This window comes from Acomys russatus, chromosome 4 (genome assembly GCF_903995435.1).
Source record: "Acomys russatus chromosome 4, mAcoRus1.1, whole genome shotgun sequence".
NCBI lineage: Eukaryota > Metazoa > Chordata > Mammalia > Rodentia > Muridae > Acomys > Acomys russatus.
This window is the reverse complement of record NC_067140.1, coordinates 56,938,512-56,959,496: the sequence shown is the minus strand read 5'-3', so window position 1 is coordinate 56,959,496 and position 20,985 is coordinate 56,938,512. Positions and strand designations below refer to the sequence as shown.

Here is a 20,985-nt window from a genome sequence, read left to right as displayed (position 1 = left end):
GATCACAACTGAGCCAAGAGCCCTACTGTGTCAGTCAGAGCTTTTTTTTTGTTGTTTGTTTGTTTGTTTTGGTTTTTTTTTTGGGTTTTTTTGGTTTTTTGAGACAGGGTCTCTCTGTGTAGCCTTGCCTGTCCTGGACTCACTTTGTAGACCAGGCTGGCCTCGAACTCAACAGCAATCCACCTGCCTCTGCCTCCCAAATGCTGGGATTAAAGGCATGCAGTCAAAGCATGTGGCAATGTAATGAATAGACAATTTCAAGTCTCATTACATTATTAGGACTGTATTTTAAAGTAATTATCTGACTCCACAGGGTCGGAATCTGGCAGACCTTCGGCGTAGCCAGTCCCGGGGCACCTTCACCATCAGCACTACTCTTCGTCTTGGGAGGCAGATTCTGGAGTCCATTGAGAGCATACATTCTGTGGGATTCCTTCACAGAGACATCAAACCGGTAGGGGCCTTCTCTGTCCCAAGCACAAAAGGCTATTGTTTGGTAATTCTCATGTTAGAAGAAGATAGAATGTGTGATTAATGTAGTTTTCTGTATTTGTTGTGGTTAAATAAAAAAATATATTTATCTCTGTAATGCCCCAAAAGTAAAAATTATTTACCTCTTAGGTTTGTGTGTGTGTGTTTTTTTAAAGGTAATTGGGAACTACATCTTATTTTCAGTAGCTTTTCTCATACTCTGAAATGTTGCTTACCAACTAAATTAAAAATGTTTTATGCTTGGGGGCTAGGAGATGGCTTAATCGTTACAGTACTGAGAACTTGAGTCGTGAGTTTGATCCCTGGAGCCCTTGGTGGTGCTAACCAGGTGAGATCGGATCTTTAGGGGTGGCTTGGCCCACCAGCCCGCCTGCCTGAGAAACACCTCCTAAGGTTGTCTGCTGGTCCCCACACAACTTACACACAGGTTCTGTGCTTGCCAGTTATTGTTAGATGCGTTAGCATTGCTAATTATTCAGCCTTACATGTAAATCATTAATTTGAGTTGTGTGTTTCCTGATAACAGTTGTTTATTTTTTTAGGTCACCAATTATAGTCACTAGAAATAATCAACTATGAAAGACCTAAATCTTCTCCTAAGAGCTACTGTGGAAATAAAATTTGTTTTTTCTTGCCTTTCTTAGAAATCATTGTTTCCATTACTGAAATATGCTTTTCTTCTTTTTTATCTGGTATTTTATTCTTCTTAAGGGAAGATGATCATTTCTGATATCCCATAAATTTAATTGATGTTGGTGCATTTGCAAAATATAGCCACATGTTATTACATCATTTCTAAAATTAGTTTACATGAAATTGGCAATTAAATTTCTTCAAAGTGGATTCTTCTAGAGTTAGAACTACTCTGAAACTAGAAACTGGATATTAACTAATATTACATTTAAATAAAACAGTATGATTGATTTATTTTAGGTCAGTTAGTATATGGAGAAATTGAACTTAAAGATTCACAGCTTGGCAACATAAAATCATCTTTACAATTGTATTTTACTGTCATTCTGTTCCTTTCTCTGACATTATTTGACAAACCTAACTTTCCATTTTATCAGGAAGCTCTTAAGTAAAATAATACTTTTTTAAAGCAAACAATGATGTAACAACTTGGTTTTACTATTATAAATTCCCTTATTTGAATACTTACCTTTCCAGCTTTGCAGTCATTTGACACATTATATAGATTTTAGGTTTGGAGGCTGTTTTGTTTGTGACAGGGAATCATGTAACTAAGGCTGACCTCAAAATTGCTATACAGCTTAGGCTGGCTGGCCTTGAAGTGATTCTTTTGTCTCTGTTTCCTGATTGCTGGAATTAAAGGTGTATGCCACCACACCTGGCTACAGTGGCTTTTTTAAGTTTTTTGAGATGGCATTTCTCTGTGTCACTCTGGTTGTCCTGGACTTATTCTTTAGACCAGGCTGCCTTCGAACTCACAGAGATCTGCTACCTCTGCCTCCCAAGTGCTGGGATTACAAGCATGCAACACCACACCCAGCTTGGCATTTTTTTTTTTTTTTTAAAGAGAAAATGTAAAAAAAAATTTTTTCTTAGGTCTATTCTGCAATGTTCCTTGAAATTGTATTTTATTCTATCTATCGTTATTTATTTGTTTATTTATTTATTTTTGGTTTTTCAACACAGGGTTTCTCTGTGTAGTCATGGCTGTCCTAGACTCACTTTGTAGACCAGGCTGTCCTCAAACTTACAGTGATCCGCCTCCCTCTGCCTCTAGAGTGCAGGGATTAAAGGTGTGCACCACCATGCCCAGTCCTAAATTGTATTCTTAATTTTAGTGAGATACAGTTTTATGATACTTATAGGAAATTCTTTTACTTTATTTATTTGCTTATTCTTTTCTTTTTTTTCTTGGCTTTTTTGTTTGTTTGTTTGTTTGTTTGTTTTTTGGGTTTTTGAGACAGGATTTCTCTGTGTAACAGCTCTGGCTGTCCCAGACTCGCTTTGTAGACCTCAAACTCACAGAGATCCACCTGCCTCTGCCTCTGAGTGCTGGGATTAAAGGTGTGCGCCACCGTGCCCTGCAATATGCTTATTTACCAAGACAGGGTTACACTGTAACTTGCTATAAACACCAGTCTGACTTTGAACTCACAAGAGATCAGCTGGTCTCTGGAATTAAAAGTGTGCAGATCATGACCAGTCCTTATACTTAACTAAGAGATTGAGAGTGATGAAAGTTCTTTGAAGTGTATATGTATTTTTTCCTTCTTCCCTAGCTTTTCTTGTTTAGGAGTTTGGGTTGTCATTTAAGCAGTAACTTAGACTAGAATGTCAAGGAATTCTAGTTTTGAGTTTAATTAGGGCATTATTATGTGTAGCTATACAAACATTTAAATTTATTTTTGCTCAATTTCCCTCATGGTAGACATTAACAACTCTTTCTCAAGTCACTAATTGTATTTACAAGAATGCTCAACTATGAAAAGCTTTAATTTTCCCTTGAGAGGTAGAACCAGCAACTAAATTACATATCAGTATCTAGTAAAAATTGTAGTGTGTCTGAAACACACTATAAACTAGAAGAATTTGTGCAGGATAAAATGTAGGCAGACTGAATATTATAACAATATATATTTTCCATCTTTATTTTTTCTAGTCAAACTTCGCCATGGGACGCTTCCCCAGTACGTGTAGGAAATGTTTCATGCTTGATTTTGGCTTGGCCCGACAGTTTACTAATTCCTGTGGTGACGTCAGACCAGTAAGCTTTTTCATTACTGTTTAATATTTGACAATTAAACTAATAACTTCTTGTATCACTTTGAAGAGATGCTACTTATGTATCATAATGAATGTTAGGAGGGGATGAAGCTCAGTGAATTAAAAAAAAAAAAAAAAGGATGTTGTTTGTGTCGAAACCAGATTAGTAAATTATAAGATTAAGAAACTAGTGTCAGTCAGGCATTGGTGGTGCATGCTGTTAATCCCAGCAGAAGCAGGCAGATCAGGTAGAAGCAGTTCAAGGCCAGCCTGAGCCACAGAGTGACTTCTAGGATAGCCAGGGCTACACAGAGAAACACTGTTTCAAAAAACCAAAACCAACCAACCAAAGAAGTTAGTGTCTAGAGTTAGCTGCATATAATTAGTAGAGGACTTGAGTTTTAACTTTGTAATAGCAAAATGTTCAGGTGCCTCCTAATCAAGGCCAACGTGAAAAGAGGCTTCAGAGAGTCTGGCTAAAATCGTGTCAGGAGAAAGTCTGTCAGATGCAGTCCTGCACCTTCCAGAAAGGGAGCTCCTTGGCAGGGCCCTGACAGGGAAGTTAGCCATGTGTTCCTGACTGTAGCAGCTTGGAATGGAGTCATTGAGCTAAGCGAGGTGATGAGAGAGAACAGTCTTGGTTGGATACTACAGGCCCTGACTTCTCCTATTGGATTTTCTCAAATTTTCTTGAAAACATTTCATTTGTTTGCCTTTAAAGCTATTTCTAGAGGCGTACACGTTTGTTTTACTTTTAACTAAGAGGGCCAGGCCATTCTCTATATCATTTTTCTGGCATGTCATCTCCCATTGTGACTTTTCTGTTGTTTACTTTTAAAGTTTTAGTTTGTTTAAACCTGGTTTTTCATTGTGATTTTCATTTGTATCAGATTAACTAATTGTATAAAAAATTTTGACTTTGAGCCAACTATAAACTAGTTATACAACACATACGCAAACTATATTAAAGTCTAGGCATATAAGAATCTCTTTGCCTTTTGGAATATTTTTGAATGAGGGTCTCAATTATGTAGCTCTGGCTGTCCTGGAACTCACTCTGTAGACCAGGCTGCCTCTGCCTCCCAAGTGCTGGGATCAAAGGTGTGCTCTGCGTATGATAATCATTTTTGGGGAGTGGGGGAGTTTCGAGACACGGTTTCTCTGTATAATAGCCCTGGCTGTCCTGGACTCCAGGTTGGCCTCAAACTCAACAGAGATCCATCTGCCTCTGCCTCTGCCTCTGCCTCTGCCTCTGCCTCCGAGTGCTGGGATTAAAGGTGTGCACCACCATGCCCAGCTCTCAAAACATAGTTAATGAACATATAAGTGAAGCATAAATCCAGGTACTAGGGTAGCAATAGTAAATAAGTAGACAAATTAAAGAGCCTTGCTAAGATTATTTTAGTAGAAAAAAAGGATGACACACAAATAAAATTTATTTATTTTGAGATCAATTTTCAGTATGTAGCCTTGGCTGATTCCAAACTTGATCTTTTTCTTCTGCCTCGCAGGCCCCTAGAGTGCCGAGATGTAAGACAGTCATGACCATTCCTGGCCTAAATATGTAATTTTGTGCAGTGGTAACACAGAGAGTTCTGTGTCTTGACATAGAGATGGGCAGAGGCCAGAAAAATTCTGGAGGAATAGATTAGAGGGAAGACTTCTAAGCAGTTAAAATATGAGAGCAAAGCTATGAGGTTATCTAGAAACAAAGCATTAAGTAAGAAGAAATAGACTAACATTGTCTAGTTGGACCTGGTGGCAGTAGCCTGTAATTCCACGGGAGGTTGTGGCAGAAGGATTTAGAAACTTAAAACCTGCCTGTACTACAGAGTAAACTCAAGGCCAGTGTGGTCGACTTAGTGAGACCTTATCTCAAAAACTGAAAACAATGGCTGGGATATAACTCAATCGTAGAGCATGTATGAAGGCCTAGGTTCAATCATCAGTATCCAGAGGTGGGGGCAGCATTTAAAAACAAAAAACAAAAACAAAACAGAAAACAAGGTTTGGCTAGACTAGGAAGGAGGTCTTGGTCTGAGCCGTTGGTACACTTTGAGCAATGTTGGTAGATAGGGAACAACCATGGGCCAGCCAAAACCAGCGAGAAGCAGTGTCAGTAAGATACGAAGAAAACCAAGAGAGCAGTAGTGTCTTGGAAGGCAAGTGAAGAAAGTTCTTCAGGAAGGTTGGTAAAGTTGTCATTCCTTTTAGGTGTTACTGAGAAGCAACTGGGCACAGAGAATTAACTGTTGATGACTTCTATAAGAATGTTTTAGGGGGCTGGAGAGATGGTTCAGTGGTTGAGAGCACTGTCTGCTCTTCCAGAGGTCCTGAGTCTAATTCCCAGCAACTACATGGTGGCTCACAACCATCTGTAATATGATCTAATGCCCTCTTCTGGCCTTCAGGTGTACATGCAGGCAGAACACTGTATACATAATAAATAAGTAAATAAGTAAATTTTTAGAAAGTGTTTTAATCAATGAAAACCTGGTTTTGAGCCGGGTGTGGTGGCACATACCTGTAATCCCAGCACTCTGGAGGCAGAGGCAGGTGGATCACTGTGAGTTCAAGGACAGCCTGGTCTACAATGGGAGTCCAGAACAGCCAAGGCTACACAGATAGACCCTGTCTTGAAAAACCAAAAAAAGAAAGAAAAAGAAAGCCTGGTTTTGACACCAAGCATCACATAAGCAGGCATGGTTGTGATCCAGCACTTGGAAGGTGATCAGAAGTTCAGGGTCTTTCTCAGTTACAAGGTGATTTTAAGGCCAGACTGAGAAACACGAGGAGCACATAGAATCCTTTGGATATATGCCTGAGAGCGAATTAGCTGGGTCATCTGGTAGTTCTAATTTTACTTTTAGGGGAAACTTGTACACTGATTTCCATAGTGGCTATAATAATTTATATTCCCACTAACAGTAGATAAAGGTGGTGTTATAAAAACAAAATTCCAAATTGTTAGATTTTTTTACCAACAAAGACTTGGGAGCCAGATAGATATTGGGGTGAAAACTTGTTAGCTTAGAGAGGCAGAGAAAGCACCCAGCTGACCTTCCTATTGAGCTAATGTCTCAAAAGGAAAAAGTCAAAAGCTAAAAACAAGGCCAAAAGCTTACTAGCCCAGCTAATGATCCAGGAGAAAAAGGCCTGCTAGCTCACCAACAGCCCAGGAGGAAAAAGCCAAAAGCTAAAAGTTAAAAAAAATATAAAAAATAAATAAAAATTATTTCTTCTTCATGCTATCTTACTCTTCTTTCAAAGTCCCTCCTTTCTATTTAATCCCTGTCAGCTGGTTTCTTGCTTAACCTCTTGACCTAGGATTAACTTTATTAAACTCTGTGAACAGAAAGCTCTTGAATTAAAGGAGTGTAGTAGGGCTCAACCACACCATAATCACCTCTCCACAATGGAATTAAATATCCTGCAACATGTATACACAAATGTATATAAATGCAACCTGTTGAGTCTGTTTTTTTTTTTCTTTGTTTGTATATGGTTTCAGGTCTGACCACTCTGCATTAGACAACCAATAAGGGGGCTCATTCCTGAGACAGGCTAATTTTCCTCTCAGCAGTCAATTAGTTACCTATACTTCTTTGTCTACGGATGGGACCCTGTGAAATACCCACATTCCACATTGATATATCCACTGATGATGATGGTCCAGTCTTGTTCATGTAGCCATGTCTATGAGAGATTGTTTCACAGCCGACTTCTGGTATTTTGACTCTTCCACGAGTCATAGCTGTAGAAGCTGTGATGTAGATGTATCCAATGGTGCTGAGATCCCCACAATCTGTTAGTCTCTGGTCTAGCTTTCATGGCTCCAGAAAATACAGTGCAAGCTCCCAAGGGAGGGAGCAATTAAACAGTCCTACCTAGCTGCAACACCTTGAACCATGACAATTACCACCATGGCAAGATGTGCATAAAGATGTTAAAACAGCACTCATGTGTCAGTTGCAGCCAACAGCCTAATTGGACTTAAGGCCTGTTCATGCCCAGTACTGGAAATCTAGTCAGTTTCCTGGGCTAAAGAGGTTGTGTACCTTAAAAGAAAGAATCTACTACCTCCACTTTGCTAGACCAGCATCACTTCTTACTGCATTCTAATTCTTATCCTTAGACCCACACATAAGTGTAGCTACCACCATCATCAAAGGAACATCTCCTCACAGCAATGGAGACTACTGCTGTGAAGAGAAGCACAGCTGAACACATTTGGCATCTTGCTGTGATGTGCTCATGTCTATTTCAAGTTCATAATACTTGTATTTACGTGTCTACTTCTTTAGGTTTGTGACGTTCCCAGCTACAAATTTTTTACTTTTACCTTTTTTTTTTTTTTTTTTTTTTTCATTTTATATGCATTGGTATTTTGCCTGCATGTATGTCTGTGTGAGAGAGTCTGATCTTGTGAGCTATCATGTGGGTGCTGGGACTTGAACCCGGTTCTCTGAAAAAATAGTGCCTTTAACTGCTGACTGGCTACAATTTTATTGAATAGATTTCCATAGAATTTTTAACATAATTGTCACGGCTCCTTCTTCTATGCCGTGGGTCCTTAGGTTTGTTCTCTTTAGTAACAGTTATTTTCTACATGATCTTTTCTGTCAATGATGTTTTTTTCTGTTTTATATTTGTTTCTGTGTTTATAAAGTGAGCAAGATCTTACTCTCCCAGAATGTATGCTGTGGAATGAATCTATCCAGTAAATAAAACATAAATAAATAGGTGGTAAATGTACAATTAAACTGACTTGGCCTGTAAAAAGCTTTCTAAAAACATGGCACCTGTGAAAGAACACAGTGCACTGCAGGTAAAGAATAGTGTTCTACATTAGGACAATCAGTACTTCTGAGTAAGTACCTACCCTAAAGCAGAGGCTTTAGTCACAAGAGCCAGCCACAGGAAGCATGACTCAAGATGACAGTCTAAAGAACGACAAGCATAAAGTTTTGTTTTTTTGGTTGGTGTTTGTTTGTTTTGGGTTTTCCAGACAGGTTTTCTCTGTGTGGCCATGGCTGTCTTGGACTCACTTTGTAGACATGGCTGACCTTGAATTCACATGATCTGCCTGCCTCTCCCTCTTCCCTGAGTGCTAGGATTAAAGGTGTGCGCCATCACCATACCCAGCTGCAAGCATAACATTTTGAGCTAGAAAAAAAAAATTGTGATAAAAGAAACTATAGTACATTTATTACGAGAAGGTAAGATAGAGAACGTCAGGTAAGCCAAGTAGCATCTGGACATTATTTGGTGTCATGTTAGCTTTTTTCTATTACCTAGCATAACTAAGTACTCAAAAACTTGAATTTTAACACAAATCATTTATGCAGATAAAATATAGTCTCAAATTAAGTTTGAATAAAATAGCCAAGATACAGTGAGATTGGCATCTTAGATTATATAGTGATTCTTCATGTTCTTATGTATATTTGTGCCTGTGTATTAATGTATACACTGTGATGTTTTGGTACTTGGCATGATTCTAGGTCAATGAAAACATAAGATTATTTTTGTTGTTGTTTTGTTTTGCTTTTCAACACGGCGTTTCTCTGTGTAGCCCTGGCTGTCCTGGACTTGCTTTGTAGACCAGCCTGGCTGTGAACTCTTTCTTGCCTCCGTCTCTCAAGTGCTGGATTAAAGGCATGAGCCAACACACCTGGCCTGCATTTGATTTTTTTTTTTTTTTTTTTATATACAAAGCTGAGGGAGGGGTGTGTGTGTGTGTGTGTGTGTGTTTCTTGCTACCAAACCCAAAGCCTGGCACATAGTAGGTAATGGTGTTGTTACTGAGCTGCATCTCCCAAGCCCAATGCACATCATGTCATCACACATTAAAATGTAGATGGATGAACCTGTGAGATGGCCCAGCAGATAGAGGCACTTGTCATTAAGCTTGATGGCTTGAGTTCAATTCTCAGGACCCACATGGTGCAAAGAAAGAACCATTTCTGAAGCCTGTCCTCTGACATCCACATGTACACTGAAGCATTCGTCATCCCTCATCCTGACATCACACACACACACACACACACACACACACACACAGAAATTAAAAATACAGATAGAAGAAAAGAGGACCAAAATAAAATAACTAAACATCAGTGTTTTAAGGTTGTAGTTTAGAGATTTTTATTTTCTAGTTTTTTATAATTTCATTATAAAAATTACTATAAATAACATTTTGTTATGACAGTAGTGTTCCACCATTTGCTTCATGTGTTCAACTGTGTTAAATGTTTTGCTGTTTAATTTCTTACTATTGTGTGGTTTATTGTAGCCTCGTGCTGTGGCAGGCTTTCGAGGGACAGTTCGTTATGCTTCAATCAATGCTCATCGGAACAGGGTATGTATCTGGCCCAGGGTCATCATAACTGCATGCTCATGCCTTGTACCAGACCTGCATTTTCATATTTCAGTTCAAAGGTATAAAAAGTGCTCAGGAGCTGAGGGTCCCTTTTAATCTACACATTTACCTGAATGGTGGTTTTAAGTCACTATTTTGTATACTGCTAATGATAAAGGAATTCATAACACTAACTCATGGTAAGATGGATAGTAGATGACAGATATGGACAGCTACATAGAAAATGAAGTTGCATTTGCCAGAAAAGGCAACAGCTAAGTATGTCTGTTGGGAATGTATCTGTTTAATTACGTATTAGTATTAAAAATTAAATATAGATGTTTGAAGAAATAAGATACCTGGGTGATTTTGTTCTAAGAAATTATCAGTGGGTTGAGGCCATCTAGATGGCTCAGCAGGTAAAGGCACTTAACCACCTAGCCTGGTGATCTGAGTTTGACCCTTGGACCAACACAGTGGACAAAGAGAACTAATTCCCAACAAGTTACCTGATCTCTACATGCTTACCATGGCACATGAAGACCCATGTGTGCACACACACACCTCCACACACCCAAATACAGTAAAAACAATTCATATGGATATAATACTGTCAGTATCTAATGGAATACAGAGATTGTTTGCTTTATAGTAATGTAATAATTTTTTATACATCAAGCCCTTTCTTTTTGTAACAAGGGGCATGGAGACGTAGCTCAGTGGTAAGGCTCTTGACTAGCATGGGAAGCCTTGGCTTAAACCCCACAACTGCAGCAAAGGCAATAAATAGCCTAGACCAAAACAGCATCATTTTTCTTGTTACTGACTGAAAGAAAAACTTTTAGGATTACCCCCCACACCCTCCGCCCCAGTTGAGACAGGGTTTCTTTGTATATCAGCCCTAGGTGTCCTGGACTTGCTTTGAATATAGACCAGGTTGGCCTCAAACTCACAGTAATCCGCCTGCCTCTGCTTCCCTGAGTAATGGGATTAAAGATGTGCTCCACCACGCCCAGCTGTTTGCTCTTATTTTTAATTTAATCCTTTAACCCTAGCATTTGGGAGACAGAGGCAAGTGAATCTCTGAATTCAAGGCCAACCTGGTCTACAGAGTGAGTTCCAGGACAGCCAAGACTACACAGAGAACCCCTGTCTCAAAAAACAAAATAAACAAGCAAAACTGGTTAATTTTAGTGTGAGTTCTTTTATTTGCAACATTTTTATTTAAGAGTTGAAATAACAGTTTACAAATTAAAAATAAATTAATGAATGAAAAAAAATAAATGAATGAAAGCCAGACATGGTGGCTCACACCTTTAATCCCAGCACTTGGGAGGCAGAGGCAGGCAGATCTCTGTGAGTTTGAGGCCAGCCTGGTCTACAAAGTGAGTCCAGGACAGTCAGGGCTACACAGAGAAACCCTGTCTTGAAAAACCAAAAAAAAAAAAAAAAAAAAAAAAAAAAGTCAATGAATAAGATGTTTACAATGCTGGTAATAAGATCTAGGGCCTTTTTCCTAGTAGGCAAATAATCTACCACTGAACTGCATTCCTGTTATCTCTTACTCCTTAAGGCACTGGCTAATTAGTAAATTGTTCATTGTATTTTCAGCTCTTCTTGGGTTTAGAGGCTTATTTTCTTTACTGACTGATTTTTGAGATAGAATCTCTTATGTCTCAGGCTGGCTTCCAACTCACTAAATAGCAAGGATGGCCTGGACTTCTGAATCCTTCTTCTTTTCCCTCCATGTCCTGGGATTACAGGCATGTACTGCCACACCCTGGTTTATGTAGTTCTGGAGACAGGTCCAGGGCCTTGTGCATGTTAGTTAAGCAGTTTACTCTACCAACTGAGCTGTGTCTAAGCCCTATGTTTGTTTTGCTTTTGGTGGTGGCTGGTTTTTGTGATGTTAAGAATATAACAGGGTTTTACACACATTCAGCGAGGACTCATACCACTGAACCACATCTCTAAGTAGAATATTATTTATATCAAAACATATGGATTTATATGTAACTATGCAGACATAGCTGTTTACCAGATGGTTTATGGGAAATATATTTAACTGTTTAATTTTATTAATATTAAGTTAATATTATAAACATTAGAAGGCTGGAGAGATGGCTCAGCAGTTAAGAGCACTGACTGCTTTTCCAGAGGTCCTGAGTTCAATTCCCAGCAACCACATGGTGGCTCACAACCATCTGTAATGAGATCTGATATAGATAGAGCACTGTATACACAATTTAAAAAAAAATCTAAGCCGGGCATGATGGTGCATGAGTTTAATCCCAGCACTAAGGAGGCAGAGGCAGGCAGATATCTGTGAGTTCAAGGCCAGCCTGGTTTACAAAGCGAGTCCAGCACAGCCAAGGCTACGCAGAGAAACCCTGTCTCAAAAAACCAAACCAAAACAAACAAAAAACAAAACAACAAAAGTTTTTAGGCCAGGTATTGTGGCGTACACCTTTAATCTCAGCACTGGGGAGACAGAGGCAAGCAGATCACTGTGAGTTTGAGGCCAGCCTGGTCTGCAAAAGTGAGTCCAGGATAGCCAGGACTGTTACACAGAGAAAACCTGTCTTAAAAAATAAAAACAAACAAACAAAACCAACCAACCAAAAAAATTAATATATTTAACATTTAAAAGGTAGGCTTTAACCAATGTGATGTAGAACGGATGATGTAATATGAATGAATTCTCTTTTATTTCTCAAGGAAATGGGAAGACACGATGACCTTTGGTCTTTATTCTACATGTTGGTGGAGTTTGTGGTTGGCCAGCTGCCTTGGAGGAAAATAAAGGACAAGGTAATTTTGAATCATGATGTCAATATGCAGTGATGGTGCAAGTACTCAGGAGGCAGAGGCAGGCAGATCTCTGTGAGTTCAAGGCCAGCCTGGTCCACAGTAACAGGACAGCATGGCCAGAGCTACACAGAGAAACTCTGTCTTGAAAAACAAAACAAGCAAAGAAAGAAAGAAAGAAAAAGAAAATGTTTCTTAGTAAGCATTTTTTGTTGAAAAATCTACTTAGTGTTATATAACATTTTCTTGTATCGAGATATCATGTAGAACAGATGAGGATGTGATTCAGTGATACTGTGTGTCCCTAGTGTGTGTAAGTACTGGGACTCAATTCTTAGCACTACAAAAAACAATAAGTGAAAAGAAAGAAAAACATCTTATATAACTCTCCCATATGCATATAATTTTTGCATTTGAGTCAGTTTAGTTGTAGACTCGTTTTTAAAAAAGAAAATCCACTTATATATGAAACTTAAAATCTATAAGCAATTTCACTACATTACAATATGTATGTTTCTCTCTGAACTGATATTAGAAAGATAATTATGATTTTTTCTATATATATTGAGAATAGACACATTTTAAAAGAGTAGTATTTTGCAGCTGGGTGTGGTGGCACACACCTTTCATCCCAGCACTTGGGAAACAGAGGCAGGTGGATCGCTGTGAGTTCCTGGACAGCCTGCTCCACAAAGCGAGTCCAGGACAGCCAAGGCTACAGAGAAACCCTGTCTCAAAAAAACAAAAACAAAAGAACAGCATTTCTTCTGATGTGAATTGTAGCTCTTAGTTTTTAATTACCAAATTATTTTGTTTGGAAAACTATAAGTACTATGGTGATAAAGGAAAATAGACCCAGTTCTTTAACTCTTAGGAGTTATCAGTTCGCTGGCACAGGCTGTACATTAGTTACTCTGTTAGCTCTGCATTATACTACCTTCCCTTCCCACAGTGAAGCACTGTGTGTAAAGCCGTTAGCATGCACTGATTCTTGCTTTATACTCACGGCACTTTGGTTCCATAGCCTGGTTCATTCTCTTGAGATTGTTAACTGTGGCTGTGTAATGCATGGCTTCCAAAAGAAGCTGACTGCTTCCCTCTTGTCTTTACCTTCCAGGAACAAGTGGGCTCCATCAAGGAGAGATATGACCACAGGCTCATGTTGAAACACCTCCCTCCAGAATTCAGCACCTTTCTTGACCATATTTCCTCTTTGGATTATTTTACAAAACCAGACTACCAGGTAAACCATCTTTGTGAGTTCTGTATGTTGATTTTTCTTTCTCTTTTACTCGCTGTATATTTAAGAATGTCAGAATTGCCGCGTGTGGTGGTGCACGCCTTTAATCCCAGCACTCAGGAGGCAGAGGCAAGCGTATCTCTGTGAGTTTGAGGCCAGCCTGGTCTACAAAGAGAGTTCCAGAATAGCCAAGACTACACAGAAAAATCCTGTCATGAAACACACACTCCAAAAATGTCTTCTAAGTTTGGAAGGTACCTAGGGGTAACATTATTTTAATACAGCCTAAGAAATGTGAAATTGACATGATGATGATGATGAGGGGTGTGCAAACCTGTGCGAGAATGAGAGTCAGGGAGTCTTTCAGATGGATTTACTTCATTAGGTAGATTTATTATATAACAATTTTTTCTGTTCTTGACGTGACTTACCTAGTATATAGAGCAGAGGTTTTCATCCTGTGAGTCTTGAACCCTTGGGGAGAGGTCAAACAACTCTTTCACAGGGGTCACCTAAGACCACTGGAAAACACAGACATTTACATTATAATTCATAACAATAGCAACATTACAGTTAAGAAATAGCAACGAATACCCTGCACTTCCTGAGCTGCAGAGGTTGTGTGGGGGAAAAAGAAGAAGCAGCAGCAACAATGAAAATAATTTCATGTTTGGGGTCAGCACAACATGAGGAACTGTATTAAAGGGTCATAGCATTAGAGAGATTGCGATTTTTTAAACAATTTCTTGAACAGAAGAAACTGCACAACTAGGTAATCTGTTGAGGGCTGACTGCGCTGTTGGATGGCACTCAGTAAATGTTACTGGCTCTGGTCATCTGTGGCCACTGAACTAATTCTGCAGTGTAGTAGTTAATGAGCCTTTCCAATGATCCGCTAGGTTTGCCTCAAACTGTATTGCTTACAGAGAGAACCTGGTCAAAGTTTAATGTACAAACAACTGTACTATTGAAAACATAAATGCAGCACCACAGAAAGTAATAATAATAACAACATATTAGCAAATAATTTTATCTCCATTGAACTCTGCTGCTTGCTAGTGGAAGTTTTAAATCCTAAAGTGTTGTCAGAGCTCATGCCTATCCCAAAGTGAATTCATTTTCATATAGTAATTATTTCTCTGTGAAATTACAGCTGTTATTTCAGGTATAGACAGGATATAAAGCAGAGAGTCAACAAACCTTGGGTTTGAGAGACCTAAGTGAGCCAATTTATTTATTTTATATATAATGGATATTTTGCCTGCTTTTATGTCTGTCTCTGTCTGGTGTCTGCAGAGGTCAGAAAAGGGTGTTGGCTTGGGTTTTAGTTTGGGTTACTATAACCATTATGAAACACCATGACCAAAGCAACTTGGGGAGGGAAAGGTTTATTTGGCTCACACTTCCACATCACTGTTCATCATTAAAGGAAGTTGGGACAGGAACTCAAACAGGGCAGGAACCTGGAGACAGGAGCTGATGCAGAGGCCGTGGAGGGGTGCTGCTTACTGGCTTGCTCCTCCTCACTTACTCAGCCTGCTTTCTTATAGACCCAGCATCACCAACTGAGGGATGGCACCACCAGAATGGGCTGGACCCTACCACAGCAATCACTAGTTATAAAGATGATCTACGAGCTCCATCGTGTGGGAGCATTTTCTCAGTTGAGGCTCTCTTCCCTCAGGTGACTCTACATTGTGTCAAGTTGACATAAAATTAGCCAGCACACTCTAGAACTGGAATCACAGATGGTTGTGAGTCACCGTGTGGGTGCTGGGAATCAAACCACTCCTCTGAAGAGCAGTGTGCTTAACTGCTGAGTCATCTCTCCAGGCCTTGAAGAGGGTTTATATTTGCATTCTACTTATTCTTCTGAAATGAAGATGATTCATATTACTTGCAATAAAACAATAAAGTTGTACCTATAGCACTAGATCTAAGAAGCCCAGCGTTCCCATTTTGGATACTGATAATTTTTACTCACAAATTTTTGGGGGAAAGATATGGAGGTTTAGGATTTTGTTTATATTTGCCTCTTGGTTTTCCTTGTAGTCTGAAAGATGGCCATATACCAGCTAATATTTAGAGATTCTAGTTAAATAAGTGTTGTCCATTTCAACACTCTCTAAGGATTATCTCTGTCACTGAGAAACAGAACTAAGTGTTTATTTTCTTCCTTGGCGGGGAATGAGTGGGCATGATGCTTGGCACACGTAAATAATCTGATTCTCTTCTGCTCTCTGATGTTTCATGAGCAATGAGTGGGAGAGAATAGATGACAGAAGAAGATAAGTGGGGAGAACTGTTGATACAATGAAGTGTTTTGTGACCAGTGTCATGTGATATGAGTTTTCAAGAAGATCTGAGCTTTTCAGCTTTATTCGCTTGCTTTTATGTGCACTGTTAGGATCTTCATTTGAGAAGAATCTTCTTTGAATCTAAATGTTCTTGTGAACTAATACTTTCCATATAGTTAATTTCAATCTGAAATCTGGGCATGGTAGTACACACCTTTAACCCTAGTGTTAAAGAGGCATAAACAGGTAGATTTTGTGAGTTCAAGGCCATTCTGACCTTGACTCACTATATGGTGAGTTTTAGGCCAGCCAAGGCTACACAGAGAGGCCATCTCAGGGACTTTTTCATTTTTAAATGTGATTTTGATTACTGTTACATGGGATTCTTCACATTATAGCCTTACAGTTAAGACTAACAACCCTCCTCCACCCTGGAGCAGCATAACTGACTCCTTAGCTATGTCAGTGTGGATTTCCAACTGCATAGATTCAGAGCTCAGACCAAATTGAAAACATACATTTTTATAATAAGGAAGTGTCAGAGTCAACGTTCACTTAAAAGGTGTCTGTTTTGGGGCCTAGAGAGATTGGCTCAGAGGATAAGAGCATTGGTTTGCTCTTCCAGAGGTCCTGAGTTCAATTCCAAGCAACCACATGGTGGCTCACAACCATCTGTAATGAGATCTGGTGCCCTCTTCTGGCCTTCAGGCATACATGCAGGCAGAGTACTGTGTACATGATAAAAAAAAAACTTTTTTTTTTTAAGTGTCTGTTTTGTAAATAAAGATTAAGGAATTTTTATAGTCATTATTTTATCAAGTCACACAGGATAAGACCTCATCCAATAGCCTATTGCTGCACACTCTGATAGCAGGTACAGACTTAGGGAAAATAGCTATTTTGTTATTTATCAAAACTTCTTATATATTGTCTCACTTAGAATAAAGGTGAAGAATGGGGCTGGAGAGATAGCTCAGAGGTTAAGAGTACTGACTGCTCTTCCAGAGGTCTTGAGTTCAATTCTCAGTAACCACATGGTGGCTCACAATCATCTATAATAGAATCTGATGCCATCTTCTGGCCTGTAGGTGGTGTACATGCAGGCAGAGCACTGTATACATAATAAATAAATCTAAGGTTTTCTTTACGTTTCTAATTAGGTACAGTAGTGCATGCCCATAATCCCAGCACACTGGAAGGTGAGGCAGAAAGAACATGTATTTGAGGCCATATTGGGCTGTAGTAATACCCTGATTCAACAACAACAAAAAAATGTGTTTATTAGTACTTAGTATCTATGTTCTATCAGGGTTTTGTCTTTGTTTTTGCTTTGTGTTTTACTTTTTATTGATTCTTTGTTTCACATCATGTACCCCAGTCCCACTCATCTTCCCATCCCCTCATATCCACCCTTCACCCTTGCAGCCTTCCCCCCAAAATAAAACATACAAACAACAACAAAGCATAGAAAACATCTCATTGTGGAAGCTGTAGTATGTCTCAGTATGTCCTATAGTACACCCCTCTGTCCACACATCTTCACTTGCAAATGTTTATTGCAATGAGACATTGGTCTGGCTAGAGGTCTCTGGCTTCTGTGACACCATCAATAATGAATCCTTTCCTGGCCTCCTCCCAGCTTTTCTGTTGTTGTCCTTTGTCATGGATATCCTGCAGCTTTAGAAGGGCAGGATTGGATCTTTCACACCTCTTGCAGATGATATAGATTTTGGGGTAGGCCAATTCAGAGCCCTGGATCTGGCCCTGGGTGGTAGCTGAGCTGGTCAGCCTCTGGCTCTCTTATCCTTACCACCAGGGTGAGCTCTCCAGCACTGCTCTGGATAGGTCACCCAATGCCAACATGGCAGAAGGTAGGGTAAGCTCTCCAGCTCTCATGCCGGTTCACCTGTACCCATACCACCAGAGCCAGCTCCATTATGCTGCCCAGTCAAGGTGCAGGACCCTCTTTCCCAAGTGCTGCAGCCTGTGAAGGGCTGGGACAGCTCTCCCACTCTATGACCCCAAGGCCAGGTCTCCCTACTGCTACAGGTGGTCGGTGGGGGAGGGTATCACCCCTGCACCAGGCCAACTCACAGCAGATGAGTGGCAGAGCCAGCTCTCACTCACTCTGTCTTCAGGGCTGGCTCAGCTATTCTTCCTCAACCAGGGCCAGCTCTATTGTGCTGCTCAGGTGAGGGACCGGGCCTGCTCACCAGCTCTCATGACCCCAGGGCCAGCTCTCCTGACTGCTGCAGGTGGTGAGGGGCAAGAGAGGGGAAGGCATCACCCCCACACCCACTCTACTTCACAGTAGACAAGTAGGGGGCCCAGCTCTTACCCCTAGGGCACCTGTGCTCCCTCCACCAGGGTCAACTGTGCCGTACTGTCCAGGTGAGGTGCAGGACAGGTGAGTATTGCAGCTGTTGAGGAGCTGGGCTAGCTCTCCTGCGCTCATGACTCTGTGGGAAGCTTTCCCAACTGTGGTTGGAAGGTGGGGCAAGGTGGTGGTGATCACCTCTGCACCTGTGTCACCCCACAGCAGACACGTGGCAAAGTCAGCTCTCCCATACTCACACACTCAGCCCCTTAGGGACAGCTCTACTTTGCTTCCTGGGCAAGGTCAGGGTCCTCTCCAGAGTGCTGCTGCTGGTGAGAGATGGGACCAGCTCTCCAGAGGGCCTCATGCAGTGAGGGATGGAGCTAGTTATGTAAAGTCCCTGGACATCCATGTGTTCCTCTGTGGCCCATGCATGGCCATGGACTCAACAGTGGTAGCTTGGGCTGGGACTTCACCGTGGCCCCAGGTGGCAGGGCTGGCTGCTCAAAACAGGCCACTCCCCTCTACCCTCAAGTTGCCAGTTCCATCTCTCTCCGTTATGATCAAGCTGCCCCACTTCTCTTTCTCCCATCTGACCACCACATACTTGCACATTGGAGGCAGGTGGGCCCCTGGGTAACATCCTTCATCCGTGCTGCTACATGGTGTGGCTGCAAATGGGTGTCTATGGCTCACCTTTACTGTGCGCTGGAGGGCAGGGCTGTGGGTGGCATGGCGGTCCCCAGGTCTTTGTCTTCCTCTTTCCATGCTGGGCTACCTGGATTTCATTTTATTCAGCTCTGCCTCTGACTGATATAAGAACACCACCAGCAGCTGGGCGGTGGTGGCACATGCCTTTAATTCCAGCACTTGGGAGGCAGAGGCAGGCAGATCTCTATGGGTTTGAGACCAGCCTGGTCTACAAAGCAAACTCTGTCTCAAACAAACAAACAAACAAACAAACAAACAAAGAACACCACCACCAATAGGTGTCTCTTTGCCTGTTGCCAGGGGGTTTTATCTCTTTTAATCCTAGAGAAACAAGATTTTCCCCCTTTCTTCCATACATGTGTAAATGTGTATGTGTGTGTGTGTGGGGGAAGGTGTGCATGTAGAGGTCTAAGGTTGATTTTGGGAGGCAGGGTCCCTCAGTTGAACCCAGAGCTAAGCAATAAAGCTGGTTTAGCCAGTTTGTACCAGGGATCCCCTGTCTCTGGCCATTTGCATGTGGGGATTTGGACCTCACACTCCTCACACTTTCATGACAAGTACTTTAACCCCTGAACCATTGCCCTAGATGCACTTCTTCTTTTAAATCAGATGCTAGCACCTGCCTAGATGTTGAGTAAATTGAGTCTTACATTGGGACCATTGCTTTTGTTCTTTGAACCAGAAAATATAAGAAAAAAATCTAAGTACAAAACAAAACAAAACAAAATAAACTGTTGTGTGTTTGGTTTTGTTTTGGAGACATTATGTAACTCTGGTTGTCCTGGGACTCACTAGGTAGACAAGGCTGGCCTTGAACTCAAAGATCTGTTTGCCTCTTCTTCCCAAATTCTGGGACACAGATATATACCACCATACCCATAAAAATGAGTCCATTTAAATTAATGCTACACCAAAATGTTGTAGCCTTACTTCTTGCTTTGGGAAACTTAAAGCAGTTGTGGGGTTCCCTGACACTGAAAACATGTTTCTTGTGATTTTGTTTCTTCGTTTCTGTGATTTTGTGGGTTTGTTTGTTTGTTTGTTTGTTTGTTTATCTACCCCTCTTGGTGCTGGGGCCAACACAAAGCCTTGTCTTTGCTAAGTAAGCAGTCTGCTACTAATCTAAATCCCCAATTCCTGGTAACATGTGACCTGAGGCACCGAGGGGCTGCTTGAAGCAAAGGAAGTTTAGTTAGAGAATACCAAAAGGTAATCTAGGTGTTTAGGGTAGCACCTTGTACCCCAAAGGTAGGACTATGCTGGCCACCTGGAGAAGAGAACCAAGAGAAAGGACGTTATGAGCAGATGCTTACTTCCTGAGGTGAGAAAGGGATTGAAATAAGAGCTTAATATTGCAAATGAAGGGTATAAATGATTTAAGATGACGTTGGAGAAACAAGAGGCCAGATGAACAGGAAGCCTTGAAAGTGTCAAAAGCAACACACACACACACACACACACACACACACACACACACACACACACACACCAGCAATAGCAAAACCAGGGACGTGGTGATCCTATTTGTGTTTCTTTTTAAATTTACATTCACATATTTATATGTAAGGAGGTGCACATACCAGGATGCATGTATAGATCAAAGGACAAAGTGTGAGAGTCGATTTTCTCCTTTTACCACATGGAGTCTAAGGATCAAACTCTAGTTGTCAGGCTTGGGCAGCAAGTGTCTTTACCAGCTGAGCCATTTCACCAGTTCCCTCTTAGTGCTTTAAGAGAACAGCTTTTTCAGCTGTATGTATTCCAGTGAAGAAAAGACTTGAGTTGGGAAGATATATTGAGGCAGTGCTTTGGAAAGTAAAGGGGGAAATGACTGTCTAAATAACACATAGATTTCTTGATAATGTAACACACTAGTCAGTTTGTTGTGGCTTTGCCAGGCAACTCTCAAGTGGTTTCTTGTGCATACAGGCTTTTTGTAGTCAGGGGAAGAGCAGGCGTGGATGTTTGTTCAGGTCTCACAATGATCTATAACATTCTATTACTAGCCAGAACTCAGTCATCC

The 20,985-nt window shown here is 40.7% G+C and overlaps 1 protein-coding gene across 6 annotated transcripts in view; it reads left to right on the top strand.

Annotated features, from left to right (window-relative positions):
* Window positions 1-20,985, top strand: part of Ttbk2 (tau tubulin kinase 2) — a 115,731-nt gene that overhangs the window by 66,377 nt on the left and 28,369 nt on the right. For 5 of the 6 annotated variants that reach the window (XR_007830520.1, XM_051144447.1, XM_051144448.1 and 2 more), the window contains 5 exons: window positions 314-454; window positions 3,125-3,229; window positions 9,524-9,589; window positions 12,308-12,400; window positions 13,515-13,640. Coding sequence is in view for 5 of the 6 variants with exons in the window: in XM_051144447.1 (XP_051000404.1) it covers window positions 314-454; window positions 3,125-3,229; window positions 9,524-9,589; window positions 12,308-12,400; window positions 13,515-13,640 (531 nt within the window). In the remaining variant the exon portion in view is untranslated. Of the gene's footprint in view, window positions 1-313; window positions 455-735; window positions 821-3,124; window positions 3,230-9,523; window positions 9,590-12,307; window positions 12,401-13,514; window positions 13,641-20,985 lie in introns of those variants that run through there. The other variant, XM_051144452.1, reaches the window with a different exon arrangement.